At 47.3% G+C, this 25,109-nt stretch overlaps 1 protein-coding gene and 1 long non-coding RNA gene across 2 annotated transcripts; one reads left to right on the top strand and one right to left on the bottom strand.

Annotated features, from left to right (window-relative positions):
• Positions 1 to 78: 78 nt before the first annotated feature.
• LOC135899210 (uncharacterized) lies at positions 79 to 24,702 on the top strand. The gene is made up of 3 exons (XR_010563559.2): positions 79 to 177; positions 1,510 to 1,556; positions 24,650 to 24,702. It is a non-coding gene; the product is annotated as an uncharacterized lncRNA (long non-coding RNA).
• On the bottom strand, positions 5,009 to 22,874 carry LOC135899209 (uncharacterized). The gene is made up of 3 exons (XM_065428464.2): positions 22,742 to 22,874; positions 11,401 to 11,522; positions 5,009 to 5,702 (listed from the first exon to the last, which is right to left on the bottom strand). Exons 2-3 carry the CDS (start codon positions 11,507 to 11,509, stop codon positions 5,155 to 5,157), a joined length of 657 nt encoding a protein of 218 aa, XP_065284536.1. The 5' UTR covers positions 11,510 to 11,522; positions 22,742 to 22,874; the 3' UTR covers positions 5,009 to 5,154.
• Positions 24,703 to 25,109: the final 407 nt, after the last annotated feature.

The raw sequence follows: 25,109 nt of genomic DNA, 5'->3' as shown, positions 1-25,109 counted from the left end.
CTCCAGCGATCTCTAGGTCGCGAGCATCTTCATTGTCTTCACACCCTGGGGGCACACCGGCAGGGGGCAATGGTCGTGGGACATTGTCTCCACTTGGCGTTTGACACACTGGCCCATGGGTAGACGACGACATGTCCCCACTAGAGGTAGAGGAGAGTGAAATGAACAAGTCCACAGGTAGGTCTGACTTCTTGTGTGCATTTGCTCCCACCGATAGATTGCAGCCCCGCCTCCTCGGCTCGCTACGCAAAGGGATTTTAAGTCTGTCTGATTCCGGTATCCTAGATTCGAATTGCAAGAATTCAGCCGACCGAGTCAAGCATGCCACGTCCGCAGCCGAACGAGCCGGTAGGCTTAAACTTAATTGGTAGGCGCTGGCAAGCGAGCCCAACTGTGCCCTTGCAGCGTCGACAACACGCATCTCCCGCTCAGGCTAAGCCGCCTGATCTCCCCCTAGCAGAGTGCTCTTCCCCAAATTACCCCTACTTTTATTTTGGCGACCGACTCTGAGCCCCGCAACCCTTGTCTCTCGAGCTTCCTGAAGCCATGTGCCCGGAGTTAGACGAAGTGTCTTTATCCTGATATATTCTACTTACACTGTGGTCTCCCCCAGACGAGGGCTGCGAAGAGGAAATTTTTTTACGGCATTTGGTAAAGTGGGCGGATGCCGATTGTGAGGTTTTGCAACTGAATGTGTTGCAGCTGCTGCATTGCCAAGGTACAGATAGCCCGTGCTTTCTGAAGACATGCTGCTCAACTTTAACTCTTGAGGAAAATTCTGCAGATCACTTAGGACAAACATTGCAGGAAGGTGGATATGAAGTGTTAGTTCCTTATTTTGGGTTTTAGCCTGTGAAGAAACATCCTTCATCTCTGCAGAATCGACTTGCGATTTGTGCTGGCTAACCAGACTTTCCGCAGTTGAACTTGTACCGGTTAGGGAAGATTCTTTATTCCGAGAGCAGTAACCAAAATGAGCAGCAACCGATCGGGATGAACCCAGTAAAGCACATAGACTGCATTGCCACTTAATGATTAACCCATGATTGCTTGTATAGTGCCTCTCCAGTGGTGCCATTCTGCGCTCGCTAAAGTTGCATAGGTGGCAGTCCAAATGAGAGTGGGGGTACATTAGTACGTGGAGGTTAGAGGCCATTTTAACTGTTAATTAGGAAAGTGAGAACCAGGGTGAGCCCAGTGCTCCATATCCGCCCCCGATTAGTGGGTTACAAGTTAGAGGTAGAGGCGGGGGAGAAGAATAGTCATTACTGGGAATGAAGGAAAAAAAATGAGGGAAAGGAAAAGTGAGAAAAAAATGTTTTTTTTGTTAGCGGGGATCGAACCTATAACCTCAAGGTTTAACGGAGAAATAGTGTCCTAGCGGGTTAATGCAGTACGTGGGCAGTTCCTTCAAAGTTTATTTTCTTTTATCTGGGGACGTTTCAAAGAAAACTGCGAACGTCAGAATGTCCGGAATGTTGACTTTCCATACTTTGCCATGCTTTGCAGGAAAGGACTGTTAACAGCATAGCAGTGCCGGATTCCGGACCATTAAAGTGAGTTGACGTTGCCAGCGCCACGTCTCGCCTTACGCGTGCACTACGGCAGCTTCTGGTGTGGCTTTGGCGTCCTTCAGACACCTGATAGCGCTCTCCTCACTGACAGTCAAATTGCGTAATGACGAGGAAGTGTAATTACAGGCGGAAAATGTTACGCAGCGACATGGCGACTCGGCAGAAAACGTTCAAAAACAGAAAAACGCATGAATGCCCGCTACCGAGCCGCCAGTGCTGTGTTTACTTAATGCGGTTGCATGCCCTTTATGCGCTTAACGCAAATGGAATCAGACCCTAATTCTCGTAATAATTAAGCTGCCACGAGCCATAGATAGCAAGTGCTTGAGCATTCTGACGGGATGTGTTTTACCTTGAAATAAAATTATTTGTTTGAACTATTCGAGGGCCTTGAATAAACGACACGGCTGAGGAAAAAAAAAGATGAACAGCCGGCCTTGAAGGAATTAATCGGACTGTTATTTAACCCATCACTTTACGAGCTGGAAAAAAAAAGAAAGAAAAGTTGCTGTCTCTCACGTCATCGGGAGCGGATACCAGGCCCAGGGCGTGACCTGCAGGCTTCAGCCGCACATGGGTCCAGACGACTTCAGCGTGTGGCAAAACACAGTAGACAGACTGCCAACGCAAATGCCTAGCTTATGTACACCCCCTAGCTACGCCCCACGACGCGTGAGTGGACACAAAATTCTATGCCCTGATATCTATTAAAAAAAACAGATAAGGGCAAGATTAAGCTCCAATTTTTTTATGGAATGTAGCCATTGCGTGGCGGTCGGAGGAAAACGAGCCTGTTTAAACGTAGCCATAAAAAATGAAGGGAGAAGGACAGGAAAAGAAAAAATGATTTTAGGCTACGTGTAGGAGGCAACAGTGCGTGAATGTTCAATTCTTATTATCCCCCCCACTTTTTTTTTGCTCTAATAGCAGTGGCAGCAGAACCATTTTCACCAAATGTTCAGCGCCTTAAGGAACAAAAAAAAAACAGAGCGCGCGAGGGGTCGCAAGCCATACTTTGCAGGAAAGGACTGTTAACAGCATAGCTGTACCGGATTCCGGACCATTAAAGTGAGTTAACGTTGCCAGCGCCACGTCTCGCCTTACGCGTGCACTACGGCAGCTTCTGGTGTGGCTTTGGCGTCCTTCAGACACCAGATAGCGCTCTCCCCAATAACAGTCAAATTGCGTAATTACGAGGAAGTGTAATTACAGGCGGAAAATGTTACGCAGTGACATGCGCCTCGGCAGAAAACGTTCAAAAACAGAAGAACGCATGAATGCCCGCTACCGAGCCGCCAGTGCTGTGTTTACTTAATGCGGTTGCACGCCCTTTATGCGCTTAACGCAAATAAAATCAGACCCTAATTCTCGTAATAATTAAGCTGCCACGAGCCATAGATAGCAAGTGCTTGAGCATTCTGACGGGATGAGTTTTACCTTGAAATAAAATTATTTTTTTGAACTATTCGAGGGCCTTGAATAAACGACACGGCTGAGGAAAAAAAAATGAACAGCCGGCCTTGAAGGAATTAATCGGACTGTTATTTAACCCATAACTTTAAGAGCTGGAAAAAAAGAAGAAAGAAGTCAAAGAGTGTCATAGTTAATCCCGCCGTTCACCCGCGTTTATATGAATTTCTTCATGTTGACATTCAGAGCGCTGGGCAGAAATCGCATAGCGTCAGCACCGTCAACGGCCCTCGCAATGCCTTGTTTTAATTAGACAGTCGGATTCCCCCGGTCCGTGCCATTTCTGAGTTGGCTGTTTTCTGCCGGCCGAAGCAAGAACCTCAGGCGCGAAGCCCAAGGAAAATGCACAGCTGTGGCTTTCCACAGGAAGGTCCCGACGCTGGTCCGGGCTCGGCCGCACCGCTTTTTACGGCGGCGAGCCTCGCCCAGTCCCGGTGCAGTGCCGTTCCTGCTTCTGGACCCCAGCCCGACCAGCTCAGCCCTCAGAGCCAATCCTTTTTCCAAGGTTACGGATCCGTTTTGCCGACTTCCTTTACCTACATTGGTCTATCGACTATAGGCTGTTCACCTTGGAGACCTGTTGTGGATGTGGGTATGGTACGGCACGAAAATCACACTCCCTCACTAGGATTTTCAAGGGCCGACAGGAGCGCACCGGACAGCGCAAGAGCCGCACTGCTCTACGGAGCCACCATGGTCAAGTTTGGTCATCTTTCCAACAGACCGGCGTAACCGAAAGGCCGCGCCGGACATCGGTCCGACGACCTCACTAAATCATTCAATCGGTAGTAGTGACGGGCGGTGTGTACAAAGGGCAGGGACGTAATCAACGCGAGCTTATGACTCGCGCTTACTGGGAATTCCTCGTTCAAGGGGAACAATTGCAAGCCCCTATCCCAATCACGAAAGAAGTTCCGCGGATTACCCAGTCTTTTCAGACAGGGATGAAGACACGCTGCTTCCTTCAGTGTAGCGCGCGTGCTGCCCCGGACATCTAAGGGCATCACAGACCTGCTATTGCTCTGTTTCGTGCGGCTAGGAGCCGCTTGTCCCTCTAAGAAGGTTGTAAGGTGCTGGGAACCCCGCACCTATTTAATAGACTAGAGTCTCGTTCGTTATCTGAATTAACCAGACAAATCGCTCCACCAACTAAGAACGGCCATGCACCACCATCCACCGAATCAAGAAAGAGCTCTCAATCTGTCAATCTGTCAAGCCGTAATGACTGAGACTATTAATTTCTTTGTACTCTCAGTGTAAATAATGTAAATAAACCTCCAGTTTTCATCTCAAAGTCCTCCTCAACCTCGGCCAACTCCCGCAACCAACAGCAAGGTCCAAGTCTCTGGAGGACAGAAATTGGGATTGTCCTCAAGATCCAACAACTCGTGGCAGCGTGAGGGATGAACCTTCGTCCAGAGAGATCCAACAAGGTTCAGTATCCTTTCCGCATAGTATTAAATTGAGAATTGAACGAATGACTCAACGTTCTATTTTTCTCTTCTTTACCAGAGCGCCCAGTTAGCAGCAATGATTCTGGCAAGAGCAACGGTAACAGCACATGAGCCACGTACTTAACTTCGAATTATTTTGTTTAGGAAAGACATCGTTAAAGAGAAGTCTTTAAGCGAATCTGAGGAACAGTCATTCATGGTCGGCAGAAGTCCGTAGCTTTATAGAACTCATTGCTCCACAGCTAAGTCACTAACACTCGCATGGCGCTCTTTGGCCACAACAGACGCTTGTGCCACTAAACACTAGATGGTCATTCATTCAAAAGCCCGTAGCCGTGTTCCTGTACGACACATACGAGCTAATGATCACCTACATAACCGCTTTACTCATGACATGAGTAACGCGCTAGAAATTTGTGGCCAGTAGCCAAGAAACGCTGGTGCCGTATTGACATTGTGGTCAAGTCATGATAATTTTGCATGTAGGATATAAGTGGCAGAGACTGTAACTGCTCTATGAGTTGTTTATTATGAAGCGCACATATCCCGAAAGTTGAGCAGATAGTGTAGGTTTCAAAGATGAAGGGTGGGGCGTCTGTCCGCGAGCTTACTAGGCCGTCCCGAGTGCAAAACCTGCGTGGTTCACTGACACAGTTCTACCGGACAATTTGGACGCCAGCAATAACGCTCGCAAGATCGCAGCGGTTCACGCGGTCTTGCAGCCACTGTTGCACACGACGCGGACGCAGCGCTGCCCCAGTGCCTTTGCTGCGCTGTTGCTGCTGGTCCCAGATGTAGTACCAGAGCATCGGAGACGGATTCCAGTGCCTCGAGGTCGATCGCGCGATCTCGCTCACTAGTTTGAGAGGGCCGCGACACCTTCGTGGAGCATGCACGGGCGACGGCGTGCGACCTGACTTCCAAGGCATCGGGCTTAGCGAGAGCACCAGGTACACGTTGAACGGCAGCGAAGTATCCGTCTTGGTAGATGCGTCGAACGCCAGAACGGACGTTTCGACAGATGGCGGTGGGCAGGTGGACACGCGGTCTTCTTGGTCTTCGCTGCAGCTTTCTGGAGTGGACACTCGTGGTTCGTTGAGCTGCGTCATGCCGTCGACGTTTATTAGCCACTCAATGTAGCCGCACTGTCTTTGAAGGTGTTCGCATTCTCTCCGGCTCAGCGCCTCCGTGTCGTCTTGTGCGACTGGAAAAAGACCAAAAGACACGGCGTGTGCATTTTCGCGACTTCTGATGGTGCATAAGTTATTTCCTCCAGGTACGTGGCGGCGTTTAGAGGTCTGCGTGTCTCAAGCAGCGAATAATATCTAGAATTTTTCCAACGTGTTCCGGAAGGGTTAGCTTCCCTTAATGTCTAATAGCCATGTTAAAAAAAAGGCTTTCCATGGATACATTCGTTCGATGTTTAAATTCTGGTGTTATACGTACCAAAACCAGGATATGATTATGAGGCACGCCGTTGTGGGTCATTTCTGAACAATTTTAACCACCTCGGGTTTTTTAACGTGCCCGCAATGCACAAAACCGCCCGTGTACCATGCATTGGGGGCACGAGGTGGTTAAAATTGTTCAGAAATGACCCACAACGGCGTGCCTCATAATTATATCCTGGTTTTGGTACGTAAAACGCCAGAATTTAAACATCGAACGAATGTATCCACGGAAAGCTTTTTTTTTCATATGGCTATTAGACATTAAGGGAAGCTAACCCTTCCGGAACACGTTGGAAAAATTCTAGATATTATTCGCTGCTTGAGACACGCACGGGCGGTTTTGTGTTTCGCCCACATTGATATTCCGCCGCCGCCACCGGGATACGATCCCGCGCCCGAAGGCATAGCAACGCAACCCCGAAGCCACTGCGCCTCCACGGCTGGTCCCGTTCAATGTGGAGCATGGCGGTCAAGTCTACCGGGCCAAGCGTGACTCATAACTGCAAGCATTGGTTTTCAACATCTGTGTGGAGCGCCGGTTCTATCTTGGATGAGATATACTGAAGCTATTATTAGCAAATTATCTGGTTGTTGACGAGCTACGGCAGCACTTTAAAGAGACACTAAACTGAAAAAAAAATGCGGATCCAAAGCACACCTTGGAATCCATGGAAAGCGAGGCTTCTCGCGGAGCGCTTAAAGGACACTTGGTAAACTATAGAAGGTGCAAAAATTAAACAGTGGTATAAACACTGCTTTGAAGTACTCGCACCGGTGCCCTGCGAATGTGGCCAATTTTTGTCGGTGACTGCGCTTGCTTACTGATATTTATTCGGTAAAGATGGACTACAGTGCATTACAAAGAACTCAAAAAATGAAGTTAGCAAGTTTTGAGGGCATTTGCTGCGCAGCAATGTTGCTAACAATGCACTGAAATCTATGACTTCACTTTAACGTACCGACGTTGGGTTTCGGTGCGCAATAAAAAAAAACATGGAAGTGAAGTTTGACCTCCATTTTCTGCATTAACAATAAACCACTTACAGCGAAATAGCGTAAATACTTTATTAAATAAAGTTATTGGTCTAGACCGATTTGGTGCTTCTCTGTTGTGTTCCATTAATGTAAGCCTGCTCGTCTCGGAAATGGCGTAAATAGGTTGAAGACAGCCGAGGTGACATGTTTCTTAGCGTACGGCTGATATAGTTAGCCAACTGCCATTCTCATCCTCCAAAAGAACAATGACAGTTGATGTAAAATATGCTGCTATCCGACCGAAGAAAGCGCCAATCTGCATAAGCATCAGGAGTGATGCGTGATTATAGCCGTTTACGCGCATACATGCACGTAAACGTTGCGTTGGATCCATTCGTTCACGAAACTAGCTACGAGGCTAGGAAGGCGCTTTCATTTAACTTAATAACCAATTTCCCTTGAATCGTTGCTGCAAATGAGCTTTTATTTAAAACGTGGGCAGAGCGGTTCACTCATGTTCACATGGCGGCGGCTGCTAGGTCCAAGGTAGCGCACGTATGAACATGCGCGGTCTAATAGACGTACACGGGTGCAATCTTATAACAATTTGGAAAACGAACCGTTCGGTTACCTTTACGTAACTGATCAGAACGGCACTTTTGTCAGTGGGAACACAATTAGGGGGTTTTACGTGCCAAGAAAGGCGTTAGGCAGGGAGATACGATCTCTCCAATGCTAGTAACAGCATGTTGACAAGAGGTATTCAGAGAACTGGATTGGGAAGGATTGTGGATAAGAGTTAATGGAGAATTCTTAGTAACTTGCGATTCGCTGATAATATTGCCTTGCTAAGTAACTCAGGAGACCAATCGGAATGCATGCTCACTGACCTGGAGAGGCAAAGCAGATGGGTGGGACTAAAAATTAATCTGCAGAAAACTAAAGTGTTTTACTGTCTCATAAGAGAACAGAAGTTTACGATAGGTAGCGAGACAATGGAAGTGGTAAGGGAGTACATCTACTTAGGGCAGGTAGTGACCGCGGATCCGGATCATGAGAGTGAAATAATCAGAAGAATAAGAATGAGCTGGGGTGCGTTTGGCAGAGATTCTCAGATCATGAGCAGCAGGTTGCCATTATCCCTCAAGAGAAATGTGTATAACAGCTGTGCCTATCAGTACTCACGTACGGGGCAAAAACCTGGAGGCTTACGAAAAAGGTTCTGCTTAAGTTGAGGACGACGCAAAGAGCTACGGATAGAAGAATGCTGGGTGTAACGTTAAGGGATAAGAAAAGAGTAGATTGGGTGAGGGATCAAACGCGAGTTAATGACATCTTAGTTGAAATCAACAAAAATAAATGCGCATGGGCAGGACATGTAATGAGGAGGGACGATAACCGATGGTCATTAAGGGTGACAGACTGGATTCCAAAGGAAGGGAAGCGTAGCAGGATACGGCAGAAAGGTGGACGGATGCGATTAAGAAGTTTGCAGGGACGACATGGCCACAATTAGTACACGACCGGAGTAGTTGGAGAAGTCTGGGAGAGACCTTTGCCCTGCAGTGGGCGTAACCAGGCTGATGATGATGATGACGACGTGCCAAAACCACTTTGTGATTATGAGCCACGCCGTAATGGAGGACTTCAGAAATTTCGGCCACCTGGGGTTCTTTAACGTGCGCCTAAATCTAAGTACACGGCTGTTTTCGCATTTCGCCTCCATCGAAATGCAGCCACCGTGGCCGGGATTCGATCCCGCAACCTCGTGCTCAGCCACTGGGAACGTGTTTAAGCGAAGCTTTCGTTGGTATTTTTTAAAGACCTCTGTTCCTGCTTAGCGACCATTTCCAAGCAGGGACCACATAACCCCGTCGCATACATTTTCACTTAAAACCGCCTTGTCCGACGTACACTTGTTGCGCTCGGTCATACACACGCCACGCATGACGACGGAGGAATGCCATACATGCGAACATTACAAAATTTTGTGATCGTTTAACAATTTTACTAATGTTCGGTCAAATTTTGCGAAAATGCTGTTTGCGAGAAATTTTCGCTAGTGAGTCTCATGACCTCCCTTTGGAAGCTTTCCTATGGCGAAAGCGTGCAAAAGGGCCGCTTGCTTTCAGCAAGTTGATAAAGACGTGTTCCAGAAGCAGGCTAAATCTGCAACAGCAAAGTCGCTGAATGACTTACTGCGATATGAAAAAACGATGCCTTGCTTGCCAGTCTCAGCTGTTCCTGCTTTGCTGCTGTTGCTGCATCTAAAGCTAAACCATCATTACTAACGTGCCTTTCTTGGTACACTCTGGATACCAGGAAAGGCGGGCACCTAAAACAAGCAATAAATAAATACCTGCCCCCCTCCCCTCCTCTTCCGTCCCCGATCTTCCACCTGAAGCATTTTGCGAATTTGAATGTACGCAAGCTGGAAGGTACGCATGAGAACAATGGAACGACTCTGGTGGCATAAAGACGCTTGCAGGAGGACGACGGTACGACCACACTGAAATCGCTACAAAAAAATCACGACCATTGCTCAACAATGACGCATTGACGACGCTGGAGGAACGACGATAACGGCGTGAAAACGTGATGGCGACGCTGAAATGTAGACGACGGCATCACGACAATGGGATGACGGTGCTAAAATCATTACAATGGCATGATGATGACGTAACGGAGATAGTATGACTAGGCTGCTGTGATGACCATAAGCATAATGACAGTTGGACGATGAACGTGGAATGACGACGACAGTGCGACAACAAAATAGCGACGACTATGGGATGGCGACGACGGAACGTCCACGGTGTCCTGACAATGAAATGACGACGGCCAACTGATCACGACAAAATGAACAGCCGGTATGACGACGATGACTGGAATATGAAGGCGTGATAACAACGGTATGGTAACGTAGTGATGATGACAGTGAAAATGGCGGAAGGATGACGATAACGTGACAACGAAAGAATTATTACAATAGCAGGAAGGCGACGAAATTACGACGACGGCACGATGACGGCGGCGTGTTGCTGCTGCGCCTCACGTCCGCGCTTATTCACGTTACATGAGTTGTTCACACTTTGTCCGTTACCGGTCAGTCGCGCAAGATTATAGCCAGCAAACAGCATTGATGACACTGGTAGGCGAATGAAGGCGAGACGACGGCAGCATGACTAAAAACGTGTGGCGATGCCTGAACGACGATGTAGGTGTGTCGACAACGGCATGACCACAGCCATATGCCGTAGCTAGAATGACAATGACGCAGTGACAACGATGGAAAGACAACGACACCGTCCCGTCGACGTTGGAATATCACTCGCACAGAATGACGACAATGGAATCGCCATGACAACTTGACGGCGCAGGAATGATCGCGAGCAGCTGTAATAAAGCGGTAGTAAAGGTAGTAAAGTAGCGGTAGTATCATACTCTGTATGAGCTAATCGGCAAGACAGCAGCAGCAGGAAAGTCAGAGAGAGAGGGCGAGAGAAAGCCAGGATAGGAAAGGTAAGGAGGTCAACCAGACGAGTGTCCGATTTGCTACCCTAAATGTTGAATGAAGAGGAACAGAATACTTCGTTTGAAATACGCGATTCTCGCCAATCGCGCAAGCCCGGCAAACGGGCGGGTTTACTAAATGTTGCAAGATTGCACCCCAGACCTCCGTTCATTGCTTTTGACGTTAGGCAGTGTTGGTAAGCGCCATCTTTCTTCCGGGCGTAGTCTGGGGACGCTGTTTTACTTTGCCGCGGGGCGATGGAAAGACGCGCGTCTTGTGACACGCCACATGGCCGCGTGCATACCCAGTTAGACGAAGGCGTTTCCAGCGTAACTGCTTGTAAAACGCAATACAAGTGCTCCTGCGTGTCTTTTATAGTGTTCCCATTAAAAGTGTCAAAGCAGAAAAAAAAAATATGTGAAGTGTGTAGAAGTGGACAGGTGGCAGAAATAGGGCATGTAGTACATATACATGCATATACATACATGAACTATATATATACATAGTGCAACTGACGGTGTTCTGCTCCTAACCAACGTCAGCTACACTTCGCTCCTCGAAAACGCAGGTGGTGTGTCGAATGGTCGACCTCCTGAACTAGATTTTGCCATGTGGTTCACGAAATCCGATCCAGAGCCTTACAGAGGTGCGACGTAATGCTGACGCATTTCTCTCGAATTTACCGCTAAATCTTCATCGAACCTTTTTATGCTTCGCAAGCTTGTGGACGCACAAACTAGAAGCAGCAGCGTTGCAAGCGCACACTGGAATATACCGCACTCGCGCGCCCCACATAACGGTGAACATGACTGTATGTTATAATGCACGCAGATCACATAAATTTGGTGGAAGCTTCTGCTCCTTAGGGGCGTTGACAGCAAGCTGTATCGTGCTGCTAGCTGCTATAGTAACATTATAATGTAATAATTTGGACACGCTGAGAGCAGCATTAAATTACTTACTCCAACAGAGCCGTAGAAATTCTTTCCTGGGGCTGCAGTCCCTCGAGTGGAGCAGTTGGCATAGTAGAAAATGTAGCTGTGCCTTGGTGGAGGAAGTCATTCTACCCATGTGATGGGTGGGACTGCAAAAAATTAGGTTTTCCATCACTAGGAGTCTAAATACTGAACATCGAACGAGCAGCTGGGACTACTGGCAGCTGTGACTACTAAACAAACAGTGTGCGCCACAAAATTACTGAACTATGAAAAAAATACAAGAACAAGAACAAGTACCATGAATTTTTTCTAACAATTTTGTTTGAATGACCAGCACACACGCACGCACACGCACGCACACACGCACGCTAAGAAATAAAATAAAGCATACTCCAACAGAAGCTTCTAAAAGTCAACATCAGGCAAAAATAAAAGGTTAGGGAATGTCGCCTTTTTCGAATACGAATAGTAAGCATCGAATATCGAATACGAAAATGCAGACGCTAATATTTGCAGCAGGAATATGTATTTGGGGGTAATAGTTAACGCATTGGTATCGACCAACGAAAATAGACAGCTATTATGGACGATCAGGAGGAGTTTTAAACAACCGTTCACTATAATTGTCATTAAATTAAGTGCACGAATAACCGCTGGACATCATTAGGGCCATGTTTCAAACAAGCTTTCCAAGTTTGACAGGCTGCTGTACGACTAGATTTCAAAAAGCTCTCCATAACTGGTTCTTGAAAAAAGAACAGACGTTGAGGAAAAGGAAAAGAATAACTGCCGCAGTATTTCTGTGCCGTTGACACCATAAAGAGCCCGTTACAAGAAACATATCAGTGGTGTAGCAAAAATAAATCAATAAAACAACTGCATGACTACACGGCAAGACACACTGCCAGAACAACTATAGTTATCAAAAATGATAGGCTGTCGTGTATTGCACGAGCCGACGGCTAACTAAGGGGCCCGATTTTATTAGTCACAATCACATGAAGCCAATAATTAGCGAAGAAAACAAAAGCACAGGAAAATAATTTGTAATATTTATTTTATTTTAAAAGTTAAAAGGGGATGAAAGTGGAGGAAATAAAAGTTCTGCTGGTGTAAGCCGATCCCATAGCCTACACATTACGCGCGCACCGCGCTAGCAATTGTGGTGTGGCGACGGCTATTACCCACGTCCACATTATTGGGTTATGTATGCTGGAAGATCTAACCTGGGGAGGGGAGGGGGGCGACTTGGCCAGCACCACGCTTCCGCCGCGAAACCGAAATCAAAGCTTGCATTACCGGTTTTATTTCTGCATTGCTTTCAAAAATTTTGCAGTTCTTTTACTTCTGATAATTTGCGATACCTTGTTCAACGGTAACCAGACTGGTCGATTGTTGCGAAATATATTCCGTTAGTCTCGATATTCGAAAATGCGGAGTGTTTCACTTTCAATTAAGGAATCTGCTCTCGCGCGAGGCGAGGGTAGATTTGTGGGTGCCGAGTCGACTCACGCATGTGACGCTACACGTCCTCGCGAGCATTAACGCGCCGTATACATACGTGTAAATGGCGTCTCATCGCCTTTCCCCAATGCGTTTGGAAATGCGACGCGCTACCGTCGCATTCGTGTACGTGGCTACAGATTACTTTGTGGCAAGTCGGCTTTAGCCACCGATCTCTACATTAGGGGCCTGGATCGAGCGTCCTCGCCTGAAGCCGTCGGGACTAAGCTCCCTTGTGCGGGAAGTCGACGCTTTGCTACGTACATTGCAGCGACATTTGGCCTGCACCGGAGATCGGCGTCTTTTTTTTTCTTCTTCCCCTTAGATACATGCCTATTGTACCGTAAACTACCCATGAAGGCCGGATACGTCTGTTGGGTAAAAACTTTAAAAAATTGGCCATCGCCACGCCGACAGCGTCCCTACTGACACGAGCGGCCTGTGCATGAGGCACTGGCGATTGATCAAACGCTTTTTGTCAGGAATAAAGTAACGAATGGGGGTTCAGATTATCGTAAAAGTCCTTACCAGACATGAAGCGACAACAACGCCCCCTGAAATGAGGTAAACCACGAAGAAACTTTGTTACTGGCGCAATATTATCCGACCAAGCGCACTAGGAACTGAAGCATGCGCCCTGTACTTCCGGGAGAAGCCGCCGCATGACGCCACATATCCATTGGCTTCAGCTGCACCTGGCTCGACAAACAGCGAAGCGGCATTCAGCAAAACTTAGTGCAGGTCAGCGGCTTTAGCCTTTAATCGACCACGCATGCTTCGCAGGGAAGTAAGCAATCAACAATGGCTGCCACTCTGCCGCCCGTCCAAGAAAATTTCTGGGACCTCCTGGTCACGGACACAACTCTGCATTGCTGCTATGAATTACCGACACCAGTGATTTCAACGGCAGACCCGCTTCCATACCATGATGCAAATGAATGAATGAATGTTTGATGTTTAATGGCGCAAGGGCCAAGTATGGCCAAAGAGCGCCATGTCTGTGGTAATGAGTTTGCAGTGTAATTATGATTACTATGAAGTTGATGTGACGTGGCTGTAAAGGGGCCTAAAATATAGGCACTGTAAAGTGCGTAAAATGTACGTGTAATAAAATTATGGCGATGACAAATGACGTGTACTATGAGCATTAGGGTGCATTGCAATATAATGATACGATATAAGAAAATGCATAAGTTTTTAAAATTCACTAGAGCACCATGGCCTCGTTAGAGCCCTTGAGACACAAGCGCCTGGAGTCATGTGCTATATAAAACAACTATAACAGAGGCATCTCTGGAAAGAGGATGCGCTACGAATTTATTGGGCTCATAATATGTAGGACAACGTCATTTAAAAAATTGAGGACTACTTTGGTGTTGAAAAATGGTTCCTTACCAAGCAACATAGCTGGGTGATGAGGTGCGCCATAACGATATGAGAGAGGAAAATGTTTCTTTTAGATTTGGCTTTGCGACACTCCAAGAGGACGTGGAGGACGGTCAGCCTCCCACCACATTGACCACAGGTTGGCGGTTCATTTCCAGTAAGCAGAAAATTGTGTGTACCAAATGTGTGCCCTATTCTGAGGCGGCAGAATAGGACATCTCTTCGGCGCGATTTTGTTGGGGAGGGCCAAGAACCTAACTGCGACTTTATAACGTGCAGTTTCTTTATTTCTGCGTTCCACGTGCGTTGCCAGTGTTGTCGCAGTTTCTTACGGAAGAAAGGCTTCAGATCTGTGACAGCGACAGCAGCTGTAGGAAAAGTGTTTAGTGATGCGAGTGATGTGGCCATTTTATCAGCCAGTACGTTACCCTCGATGTCTCTGTGGCCAGGTACCCAGCATATTACTACGTGTCTATTCGATATATAATTATTCCATAAGAGCGAGTAAAGTTGAATGAAAACAGGATTTGTATGCTTTTGTAAGGAAATTAACGCTTTTTCAAGACTTGACGAGTCTAAATACTATTGCTTTGTCGAGTTTTAATTTATGTTTTACGGCAGACAGAACTGCATAGGATTCTGCAGTGAAGATACTTGTTAAAAGATTCAACACGTCAGATTCAGAAAACGAGGGACCAACTGCAGCAAAAGATACGCCAGAATGTGATTTGGACGCCTCTGTGTAGAATTCGCTGCAGGAGTACTTCGATGGAATTTCACGGAAATGCATAGCAATTTCAACCTCAGGAGCGTGCTCTGTGACCTCTACAAAGGATATATCACAGTCTATCACCTGCCACTCCCAGGGTGGTAATAGCTTAGGTGGAAGCATTAGGCGATATTCGAGAACTAGGACATCCATTTCCGTGCTAAGTTCTCTTGCACGCAGTGAGAAAGAAAATCTCATAGGGGGTCTATCCCGAAAAAGTGTTTTACACGTAAAGTCGTTAACGGTTGTGAAACACAGATTTTCCTAATTAGAGCAAACGTTGAGAAAATACGTTAAGCTGATCTATGTTCTCAAAAATGGAGTATACTTTCGACAGGGCTTGTTCTAAATGCGCCAGTGGCCAGACGGATACCCAGATGATGAACGGGGTCTAACATCTGAAGCGCGCTCGGTGCAGCAGAGTGATACAGTACGGCACCATAATCTAACCGTGATCGAGCTAGGCTCCTGTAAATATTCAATAAACACTGTCTGTCGCTACCCCACGATGTGTTGGATAGGATTTTAAGTAAGTTCATTGTTCTAAGCCATTTTTCTTTCATATATCTTATGTGAGGAATGAAAGTAAGCCACGTAGAAGTATATTACCAAGAAATTTGTGCTCTTTGTTTACAGGAATTTGTTGTCCGCCCAGTTCTACGCAAGGATCTGGGACCAGGTCTCTCCTTCTTGTGAAGAGTACACAAGAGCTTTTGTGGGGGTTGACTTTAAATCCATTTAGGTCTGCCCGTTTCGACACCTTGTTTAAGCCCTGCTGTACCTGTCTTTCACATACTGTAAGGCTGCAGGATTTGAAGCCTATTTGTATATCGTCTACGTATACGGAATAAAAAATGGCCGGTGGTAGTGAAGCACGTAGTGTGGTCATCTTAACGATAACGAGAGTGCAGCTGAGCACGTCTCCTTGGGGTACACCAGTTTCCTGCCTAAAAGGACGTGACAGTGCGTTGCAGACCTTTACACAGGAGGTACGACTGGACAAATAGCTTTCAATTATTTCCAACATATTTCCACAGATGCCCATTTCGGACAACTCTCGCAAGATCCCGTAACGCCATGTTGTATCATATGCCTTCTCCATATCGAGAGGAAATACTGTTTGCGTACAAAGGCATCGCGGACATATCCTTCAATGCGCACAAGATGATCGGTTGCGACCGCCCTTGTCTGAAGCCACACTGATAGGGATCGAGCATATTATTGCGTTCAAGAAAATGTATGAGTGTGATTTATCATTTTTTTTTCAAAAAGCTTACAACAGACAATTTGTAAGAGCTATCGAACGATAACTTGCTGCCAAGGAAGGGTCTTTTCCTTGCTTCAGAACAGGTACTACAATCGCTTCTTTCCATGTAGACGGGAGGTATCCCGCAGCCCAAATAGTGCTGAAAAGTGTGAGTACTGTAACTTGTGTGTCAGTATGTAAGTTTCTGATCATGTCATACATGACTGTCAGGTCCCAGTGCAGTGCTTTTGCATGTGTTCAAGGCAGCTCTCAACTCGGCAATACTGAAAGGCCGGTTATAGAGTTCATTCTGTCTGGATTTTCGTATCATTGGCTTACATTCTTCTATTTGTTTATATTTGAGAAAGGATAGAGAATAATGGGTTGCGCTCGACACGCTCTGAAAGTGCTCCCCCAGTGAGTCTGCCTAAACTTGTAGGGTATCGCCTTGTGTGTTTACCAAACGGAGTGAATATGCTTGTCGCCCTCTTATCCTATTAACCCTGTTCCAGGCTTTCGCCTCATCTGTGTACGAGTTGATGTCTGATAAAGACTTCTGCCAGCTCTCTCTTCTGGCCTGTCGGCGCGTTCTCCTGCCTAGGGACTTTACTTTCTTAAAGTTAACAAGATTCTCCGCAGTAGGAGAGGCGCGTAGCAACCCCCGCGCTTTGTTTAGTTTTTTTTTACGAGCGATCCTACATTCGTCGTTCCACCACGGGACACGCGATTTGTACGCCAAGTCATTTGCGTCTGATATGCATTTAGATGCGGCATCTATTATGAAGGCTGTAAAATACTCCAATGCAACATCAATTCCTAACGAAGACATGTCAGCCCAGGAGATAGTAATACGAGTTCGAAAATTTTCCCAATCAGCTGTCTCAATCTTCCATCTAGGAGCCTGTGGTGGATATTCGTTTTCTTTAGGTGATCTTAGCAGTATGGGGAAGTGGCCGCTCCCGTAGGGATTGTTGGTAACTAACCATTCGAGTTCAGGCAGTATAGAAGCGGAAACTAGGCTAAGATCAATTGAAAAAAAGGTTCTGTTTGCAAGACAGTAATATCATCATCATCAGCTGCAGCAGCAGCCTGGTTACGCCCACTGCAGGGCAAAGGTCTCTCCCATACTTCTCCAACTACCCCAATCATGTACTAATTGTGGCCATGTTGTTCCTGCAAACTTCTTAATCTCATCAGCCCACCTACCTTTCTGCCGCCCTCTGCTACGCTTCCCTTCCCTTGGAATCCATTCCGTAACTCCTAATGACCATCGGTTATCTTCCCTCCTCATTACGTGTCCTGCCCATGCCCATTATTTTTCTTGATTTCAAACAATATATCATTAACTCGCGTTTGTTCCCTCACCAAATCTGCTCTTTTCTTATCCCTTAACGTTACACCTATCATTCTTCTTTCCATAGCTCGTTGCGTCGTCCTCCATTTAAGTATAACCCTTTTCGTAAGCCTCCAGGTTTCTGCCCCGTACGTGAGTACTGGTAAGACACAGCCATTATAAACTTTTCTCTTGAGGGGTAATGGCAAACTGCTGTTCATGATCTGAGAATGCTTGCAAAGCGCAGTTCAGCCCATTATTCTTCTGATTATTTCAGTCTCATGATCCGGATCCGTGATCACTACCTGCCCTAAGTAGATGTATTCCCTTACCACTTCCAGTGCCTCACTACCTATCGTAAACTGCTGTTCTCTTCCAAAATTGTTATACATTACTTTAGTTTTCTGCAGATTAATTTTTAGACCCACCTTTCGGCTTTGCGTCGCCAGGTCAGTGAGCATGCATTGCAGTTGGTCCCCTGAGTTACTAAGCAAGGCAATATCATCAGCGAATCGCAAGTTACTAAGGTATTCTCCAATTACTCTTATCTCCAGTTCTTCCCAATCCAGGTCTCTGAATACATCCTGTAAACAAGCTGTGAATAGCATTGGAGAGACCGTGTCTCCCTGCCTGACGCCTTTCTTTACTGGGATTCTGTTGCTTTCTTTATGGAGGACTACGGTGGCTGTGGAGCCGCTATAGATATCTTTCAGTATTTTTACATACGGCTCGTCTACACCCTGATTTGACAATGCCTCCATGACTGCTGATGTTTCGACTGAATCAAACGCTTTCTCGTAATCAATGAAAGCTATATAGAAAGGTTGGTTATATTCCGCACATTGTTCTATCACGTGATTGATAGTGTGAATATGGTCTATTGTGGAGTAGCCTTTACGGAATCCTGCCTGGTCCTTTGGTTGACGGAAGTCTAAGGTGTTCCCGATTCTATTTGCAATTACCTTAGTAAATACTTTGTAGGCAACGGACAGTAAGCTGATCGGTCTATAATTTTTCAAGTCTTTGGCGTCCCCTTTCTTATGGATTAGGATTATGTTGGCGTTTTTCCAAGATTCCGGTACGCTCGAAGTCATGAGGCATTGCGTATACATGGTGGCCGGTTTCTCTAGAACAATCTGCCCACCATCTTTCAACAAATCTGCTGTTACCTGATCCTCCCCAGCTGCCGTCCCCCTTTGCATAGCTTCCAAGGGTTTCTTTACTTCTTCCTGCGTTACCTGTGGGAGCTCAAATTCCTCTCGACTATTCTCTCTTCCATTATCGTCGTCGGTGCCACTGGTACTGTATAAATCTCTATAGAACTCCTCAGCAGCACATAAGTCTTGTGGGGCCGGCAATTCAAGGGTAGCCTGGCCTGTTTGCTTGTTGGGTGGAGTAGGCTTACCTACTTCCACCCTGGGGGAAGGAGCCAAGGTACCTGCTCGCTGCACGCGGGCTGGGCACTTGGCTTCGGCCACTGCGACGCCGACCCCGGACGCGCGGAATCAGCGTAAGGTGTGCTGTGTTCTGGTGAGCACATTTTACGTGCTTCCTTGAAAGAAATGTTCTCGTTTACTCTTAAAGTGATAATTTGCTTTTATTTTTTCCAGTTTGGACGATCGGGAGTATGCTGGATGTTCACCGTCACAGTTCACGCAGTGAGATGTCGCTTCACAATTGTCTGAGGCGTGACGTTGAACTCCACATTTTGCGCATGTGAGTTTACCACGGCAGCTCTGTGATCCGTGGCCAAATCTTTGGCATTGGAAGCACCTTCTTGGATTAGGAATGTGTGGTCTGACAGCTATCTTTGTTTACCCAGTTTCTATGGTTTGTGGCAGTTCGCAAGTGGCAAAGGTCATGATTAAGTGCTTTGTATTAATTTTCGTGTTTTCTCGTCTGATAATGATACGCTGTACGTTGGTTACATGTTGCTCTTTCCAGCCATCCAATAATTCTGTCTCGGTCAAGTCCATCAGATCTGCATCAGACACTACTCCGCGTGCTGTATTCATAGAACTTTGAGGTGATACGGTGACAGGAATGTCCAAATGCTACAAGTTTATTTAGTTTAGCGTGCTGTTTGTTGTGGATCTCAAGCAGGAGGTCACCGCTCGCCATTTTGGTGACTTTATAACCTGGGCCGAGGGTATCAGTGAAGCCTTTTGCAACAAGAAACGGGGATACGGTTCGAGCTGGTTTTTCAGTTTTTTCGCTGTGAACAACTTGAAAGCGGGGAAAAATTTATTTCGGTTTGAACTGGCTTAATATTTCATCGGTGCGTCCCCTCTTTTGAGGGTGACGATCAAGTAGACGAGGAAAAGCAGGTATTCCCAAAAAGTTTCGGTCATTTTCAGCGGCAATGGCGGCCACACACCACGGAGCCCAACAAGGGGACGCTGTAGCACTTAACATGTAAGGCGGTAGACGCCAGCCGTTCATTGCTGCTATAACTCAATATAACACACCACCCAAGAGAGGGCATATACGCAAGTTTAACCCAAGCCGCCTACTAAAATGTAGAAGTAACAGAAAAGAAGAGAAGACAGGACAGAGGTAAAAGTATATAGGAAAGAAAAAAGTTCTGAGAAGGGGACAGGAAAAGGCAACCAGCCGATTTCCCCTGGGTGGGTCAGCCCTGGGGTGCCGTCTACGTGAAGCAGAGGCCAAAGAGGTGTGTTGCTTCCGCCGGGGGGCCTTAAAGGTCCGAACATCCGGCATCGGCTCAACCCCCAGGATCCCCCTTTCCCCGGACACGGCTAAGCCGCGCACGGCTACACGCGGGAGGGTCCAACCCTCGTGTGCTCGGGTACGTGGTGTCGCAACACACCAAACGCCTGCTGACGCAGACGCCCCTGCGGGGACTACTTGCCTAGATTGGTATCTATATGCTGGTGCGGCCGACCGCATAGCACACTGCCACACTTCTGATTGCTGTCACCCGAGTAATACCGTAATGAAATCCAGCGCTAGATATACCGAAACAAGAAGCTGCACGTATCTTACGTATCGACAATATCTATGCTTCGCTCGCCTTCTATTTCGATCGCAGGCAGGGTGATGGCAGCCCCTTTAGGCCCGCCGCCGTTCGATGTTGCGGCTATATGAAAGCTCACAGCTAAGAACGACATGGTAAGAAGTTTCCCAGTCGTAAAAACGTTTGTTCTGAGGTAACTCAAAAAGAAAGGAATCAGATAGCAAATTATTAGCCAGCTATACGTAATAATTTCATTAGCCGTATAAACTTACGAACATTCGCTAACTAAATTGACAAGCATATGTCACGCTCGCACAGATAAGATGTGTTCATGCTTGCGCATGAACACATCTTATTCCATTACCGCAGACACTTGCTGTGAAAACGCTGACGTGAAGAAAGCGGTAGCTCCTGCTGGCTATCGCTTCAACACGAATAACAAGCGGCGAGAACACAGCGCACACGAAGCTATCAACCGTCGGCCTACGTAGGCTATCATTGCAAATCGCTTTTAAGATAAGGCCCGCGTGGCCGCGCTTAGCCGCCGCAAGAGTAGAACGCGCCCTAGCTCTCTTTCGGTGCCTTGCGCGCGATTGAAGACTGCTCGATTCTTCTCCGCTTTTCTCCCTTGCTTGCGCGAGAACGAGTCACCGTCGTCGCCTAACCCTGGGACGCTTTCACTCGCACCAACAGCATGCGGCGCACAGCCACGATGTTGTCACGCTTCGACATTATACGGGGCATCATGGTGACAGCGACAGTGGAAAGGCGCCTGGCGTGTCCGTATAATTCCTATCGCAATAAATCTTGCTATTTGACCTTAACGACATCTTCGCTGTGCACCATACAGCGCGATCTCACATACCAGCACGGCGGCGGAAGATAGACGGGGCTGTGATTGCAAAATAGCGGCGTCCTCGATAAGACGGTGTACAGCTGCTGGCACACGCTTCAATACATTCAATCGAGTGATAGTTTATTAGTGCCACACACAACTGTAGTGCGAAATGCATCCGCTGCCTCCTGACGCCATATCACTCCTAGCAGACTTCGCGCATGCCATGGGGCCCGGGTGACAGAATAACCGCTTTGCCAAAGGCCTAATTTTATGCAAGGGCTCAGGCGCCTTCCAAATGTCTTAACAATATGTACCTCACATGGTAACTCACTGTGATCATAATCGGGTATGTTCTACAACAGTGAGCTACAGCGCCAACGCGAGTTCAACTGGAAAATGCCTTTAGCGCTGTCGCTGCAGAATGTTACCGAGGAAGGGGGAGGGGGGCAAAGGAGGATCCATGAAGGCATTTTCTTGGTCGGGCATTGAACGTCACATGCCTTGTAAAGGCCAATCCACACTACGGACGAAGTCCGCGGTCTGATCGGTCACGTGATGCGACGTCACGGCCCGTCCACACATCCACACGGCGGACCGCCATAGCAGACGGCAGAGCAGACCAACCAGCTACACTCTCGGCCAGAGTGTTTTAGTTATCATTCGGGCTCGAGTCCCACAAAGCCGCGAACTGCTGAACGAGGAATGCAAAATAAAAAAACCTCCTCGTCACTCCAAGAGGACGCGGTTTTTAAAAAAAATATATTTCCTGCACGCACGTGTAGGCTGAACGGCGGATATGAAACGACTGGCTTGGCTGGCTTTTGCTGAGCCGAAAACTAGACTGGATTTGGCTGAAGACACCCTGTTCCCGGACAACATTCGTTGGATACGCCAAAATCGCTGCGGTTTGCATGCGGTCCGCCGCCATAACTGAAGCGGGAACAGCCTCGGCGATTTGTTGGACCGCGAGGACCGCGGTCTTGCGCGGGCCTCGCGGTCACGGTGCTACGCACGAACTGGTGACGTCCTATCACGTGATGCGCGGACCGCGGTCCAAAAGAGCAATTTGGTCCGTCGTGTGGATCGGCCTTAAGCTACCTAGGGCTTGGTAAGTACATACTGTTCCACGGCGTTTCCTCGTTAGAAAAGCATTCTGTGTATTTAAAGTGCGGTGACTGTGAGTAAATGACGTTAGACGCACGCAAGGTACGTGAAATTTGATTCGACCGATTCAAAAGGCTTGCGTCTTGCCGTTACGAGCTTGCCTCCGCACTTAAGCATTCGAGATTTAGAAGCAAAGCAGTCTCACTCACGTGCTTGGGGTAGGCGTGGGCCCTTGTGGCAGGAGACCGTTCTTTTTCACAGTTGCTCTTGAATGAGCGGCACAAGAAATCTCTGAAGCAGCCTGTGCCGTGTGAACAGATTCTTGCTTCGCTGCACTCCTTGCTTTTGCTCAGGCCCTGAGCGTCTCTGTTGTGGCTAAGGATCAACAACGCGCGCTTGCCAGACACAAGCTGTGCAAGCTTGGAAAATCCGGCTCAAACCACTCGTTCGTCGATAACAACGGTGGTTTTCATTATCTGTAGTGACGTCACGGCCACCGCTTGGACAGCTAGTAGAAACATATCTTGTCCACGTGAAGCCTATCGGCAGCATGGTTCCGTATTCATTCTGAGTTATATAATTGCCCACACTTTGTACATTTACGTTGAGTTGGAACGGCGGGTATGCGCAACACTTGGTTTTATAACTCGGAACGAATACGGAAGCACGCTGCCGATACGCTTCACTTGGCATGCGCCCAAAATTCTGATGTCACAATCCGCCGTCCGACAGCGCAGCTCCAGCGGCAACGACATTACTTTCCTTGCTTTCAACGCGGTCACATTGGTCACATCACTTGGCAGTTACGGTTCATTGCTGCTCCTGAAAACGTGGTGTCTTCTTTGTGCGTTTTGCTACGTCTGTAGCGTCTACCGTATATATTTATTCGTGTCGTCATGTGTGACGATGCCGAACAAGTGTTCTGTGCCGGTATGCACCGGCAATTTTGATACTGGGACAAGGGTGTGAGTCATTTCTTTGCCCAAAGGTAGGGACAGGCGAACAAAGTGTATGCGTACCATTCCCCGAGAGGCTTTCACATCAACTACAAACACAAAGGCATACTTTTATATCAATTGTGTTCATGCTGCCATTTTTTCTGAGCATGCAGTTTTGCTTGTGGGTGAACTTAATTTGTGTTCGTACAGTTAGGAAACGATACAACTTATCGCATTCGTGACATCGCTATATTCATTATAGCTGTTTTTCTGTATGCAAGCGAATGTTTTTCTGAAACCCAATATTTTATCTGTGAAGATATCGTGTAGAATTAGGCTGTGTGAAGTTATTGTGTACGTACCTGTGTAGCAGTTAGCCAGGTTGCTTGCAAACAGTGCGACTGACGTACTTTTGAAGCATCCCTTACAAGCAGATGAATGGCCTTGCACGTGTTTAAAAAAACAGCACAAAAAAGGCAAAGCTTCTATCTTTACTGAGAAATGAATATTGGCAATTGACTGCCTTGCAAGGCTAAATTACATATTTCTTGCATTTTGTTTGCTGAAAATGAATCATAGTGAATTTAATGTACTTACTGCTTTCTTCTGACTTGTTTGCTTGTTTTACCCGTATTGCGTATCTGTAACACTGTGCTCATTGCGCGCAGTTGAGTGCCCTCATATTTTACTGTATATATACGATTTCATATAGGCTTCACGGGCGCCGCCAGTTCAGCCTGTTGCACAAACAATTCCTTTTTTTTATCAGACGTAAAGTGATGCAACATGGTCATGAAATGCTGAACGTATATATACAACTATTTTCATGGTTACGAATCGACTGCAGTCACGCGCGCTTCGGCTTTAAATACAGAAAACAGCAGCGTTACCAGCCCAAGATGTCGGCGCCTGAACGCTTCCTTAGAATAGTATGTAGACTGTTTTAGAGCGCAGTTCTTTGGCGCCCGTTCATGCGCGTCGCCGTCGTCCCTCGCCGTAACCAGCTCCGTAGTGGGGGCGCGTATTTACATTCGCTCGCCTGTGCACCCGGTCGACTGCAGCGCCGCCCGCGCGGCACCAACGGGAACTGCAGATCTAGGTAACTTTGCGCCCTAGGGGAGCCTAGTAGGGCCTTGCGCCATGTTTCCCCTAGTGCCGCCGCCTTCCCATCTTTTGCAGCATCCACGGAGCGACGGGAGCGCTGCAAGCCAGAGGGTCGCTGTGCATCAAAAGTTTGAAAAAACAGGTAAGTTTCACTTTGTCTGCTATATTGGTTAAGCGGTAGTTAACACAGTGGGGGTGCCGCAAACGTTAGTTTTGTATTCACTTTTGTTCTTTAATGAACTTATATGGGCGTCCGTGCCAGATGCAAAGAAGAAAACGGGTGCCCGTTCTGCCGCGCGTGTAGCCGTACTTGTGCGTCTGGTCTCCGTTTATTCAGCCACAGCAGCTGTTGCTCGGGTTTCTTTTGATCGCGATCGAGGCCAATCAGGATAAAATTTTGCGCTGTTGCACCGTCCTGCGCTCCGTGTCACGTTTATTGAGCTGTGGCGCAGAAAACTAATTCCCGCTCGAATACTGGATCGACGCTCGATCGACTGGATCCCCACCGAGCAATATCACTATCTTAAGTGCACGG

This window comes from Dermacentor albipictus, chromosome 5 (assembly GCF_038994185.2).
Source record: "Dermacentor albipictus isolate Rhodes 1998 colony chromosome 5, USDA_Dalb.pri_finalv2, whole genome shotgun sequence".
Classification (NCBI taxonomy): domain Eukaryota; kingdom Metazoa; phylum Arthropoda; class Arachnida; order Ixodida; family Ixodidae; genus Dermacentor; species Dermacentor albipictus.
This window is presented reverse-complemented; position numbering and strand designations above follow the sequence as displayed.

Coding starts and splice junctions, on each gene's coding strand:
- LOC135899209 (XM_065428464.2), bottom strand. CDS start 11,509: ATGGGTAGAATGACTTCCTCCACCAAGGCACAGCTACATTTTCTACTA. Junction 5,703..11,400: donor ATTTCTACGGCTCTGTTGGA/GTAAGTAATTTA, acceptor GTCTTTTTCCAG/TCGCACAAGACGACACGGAG.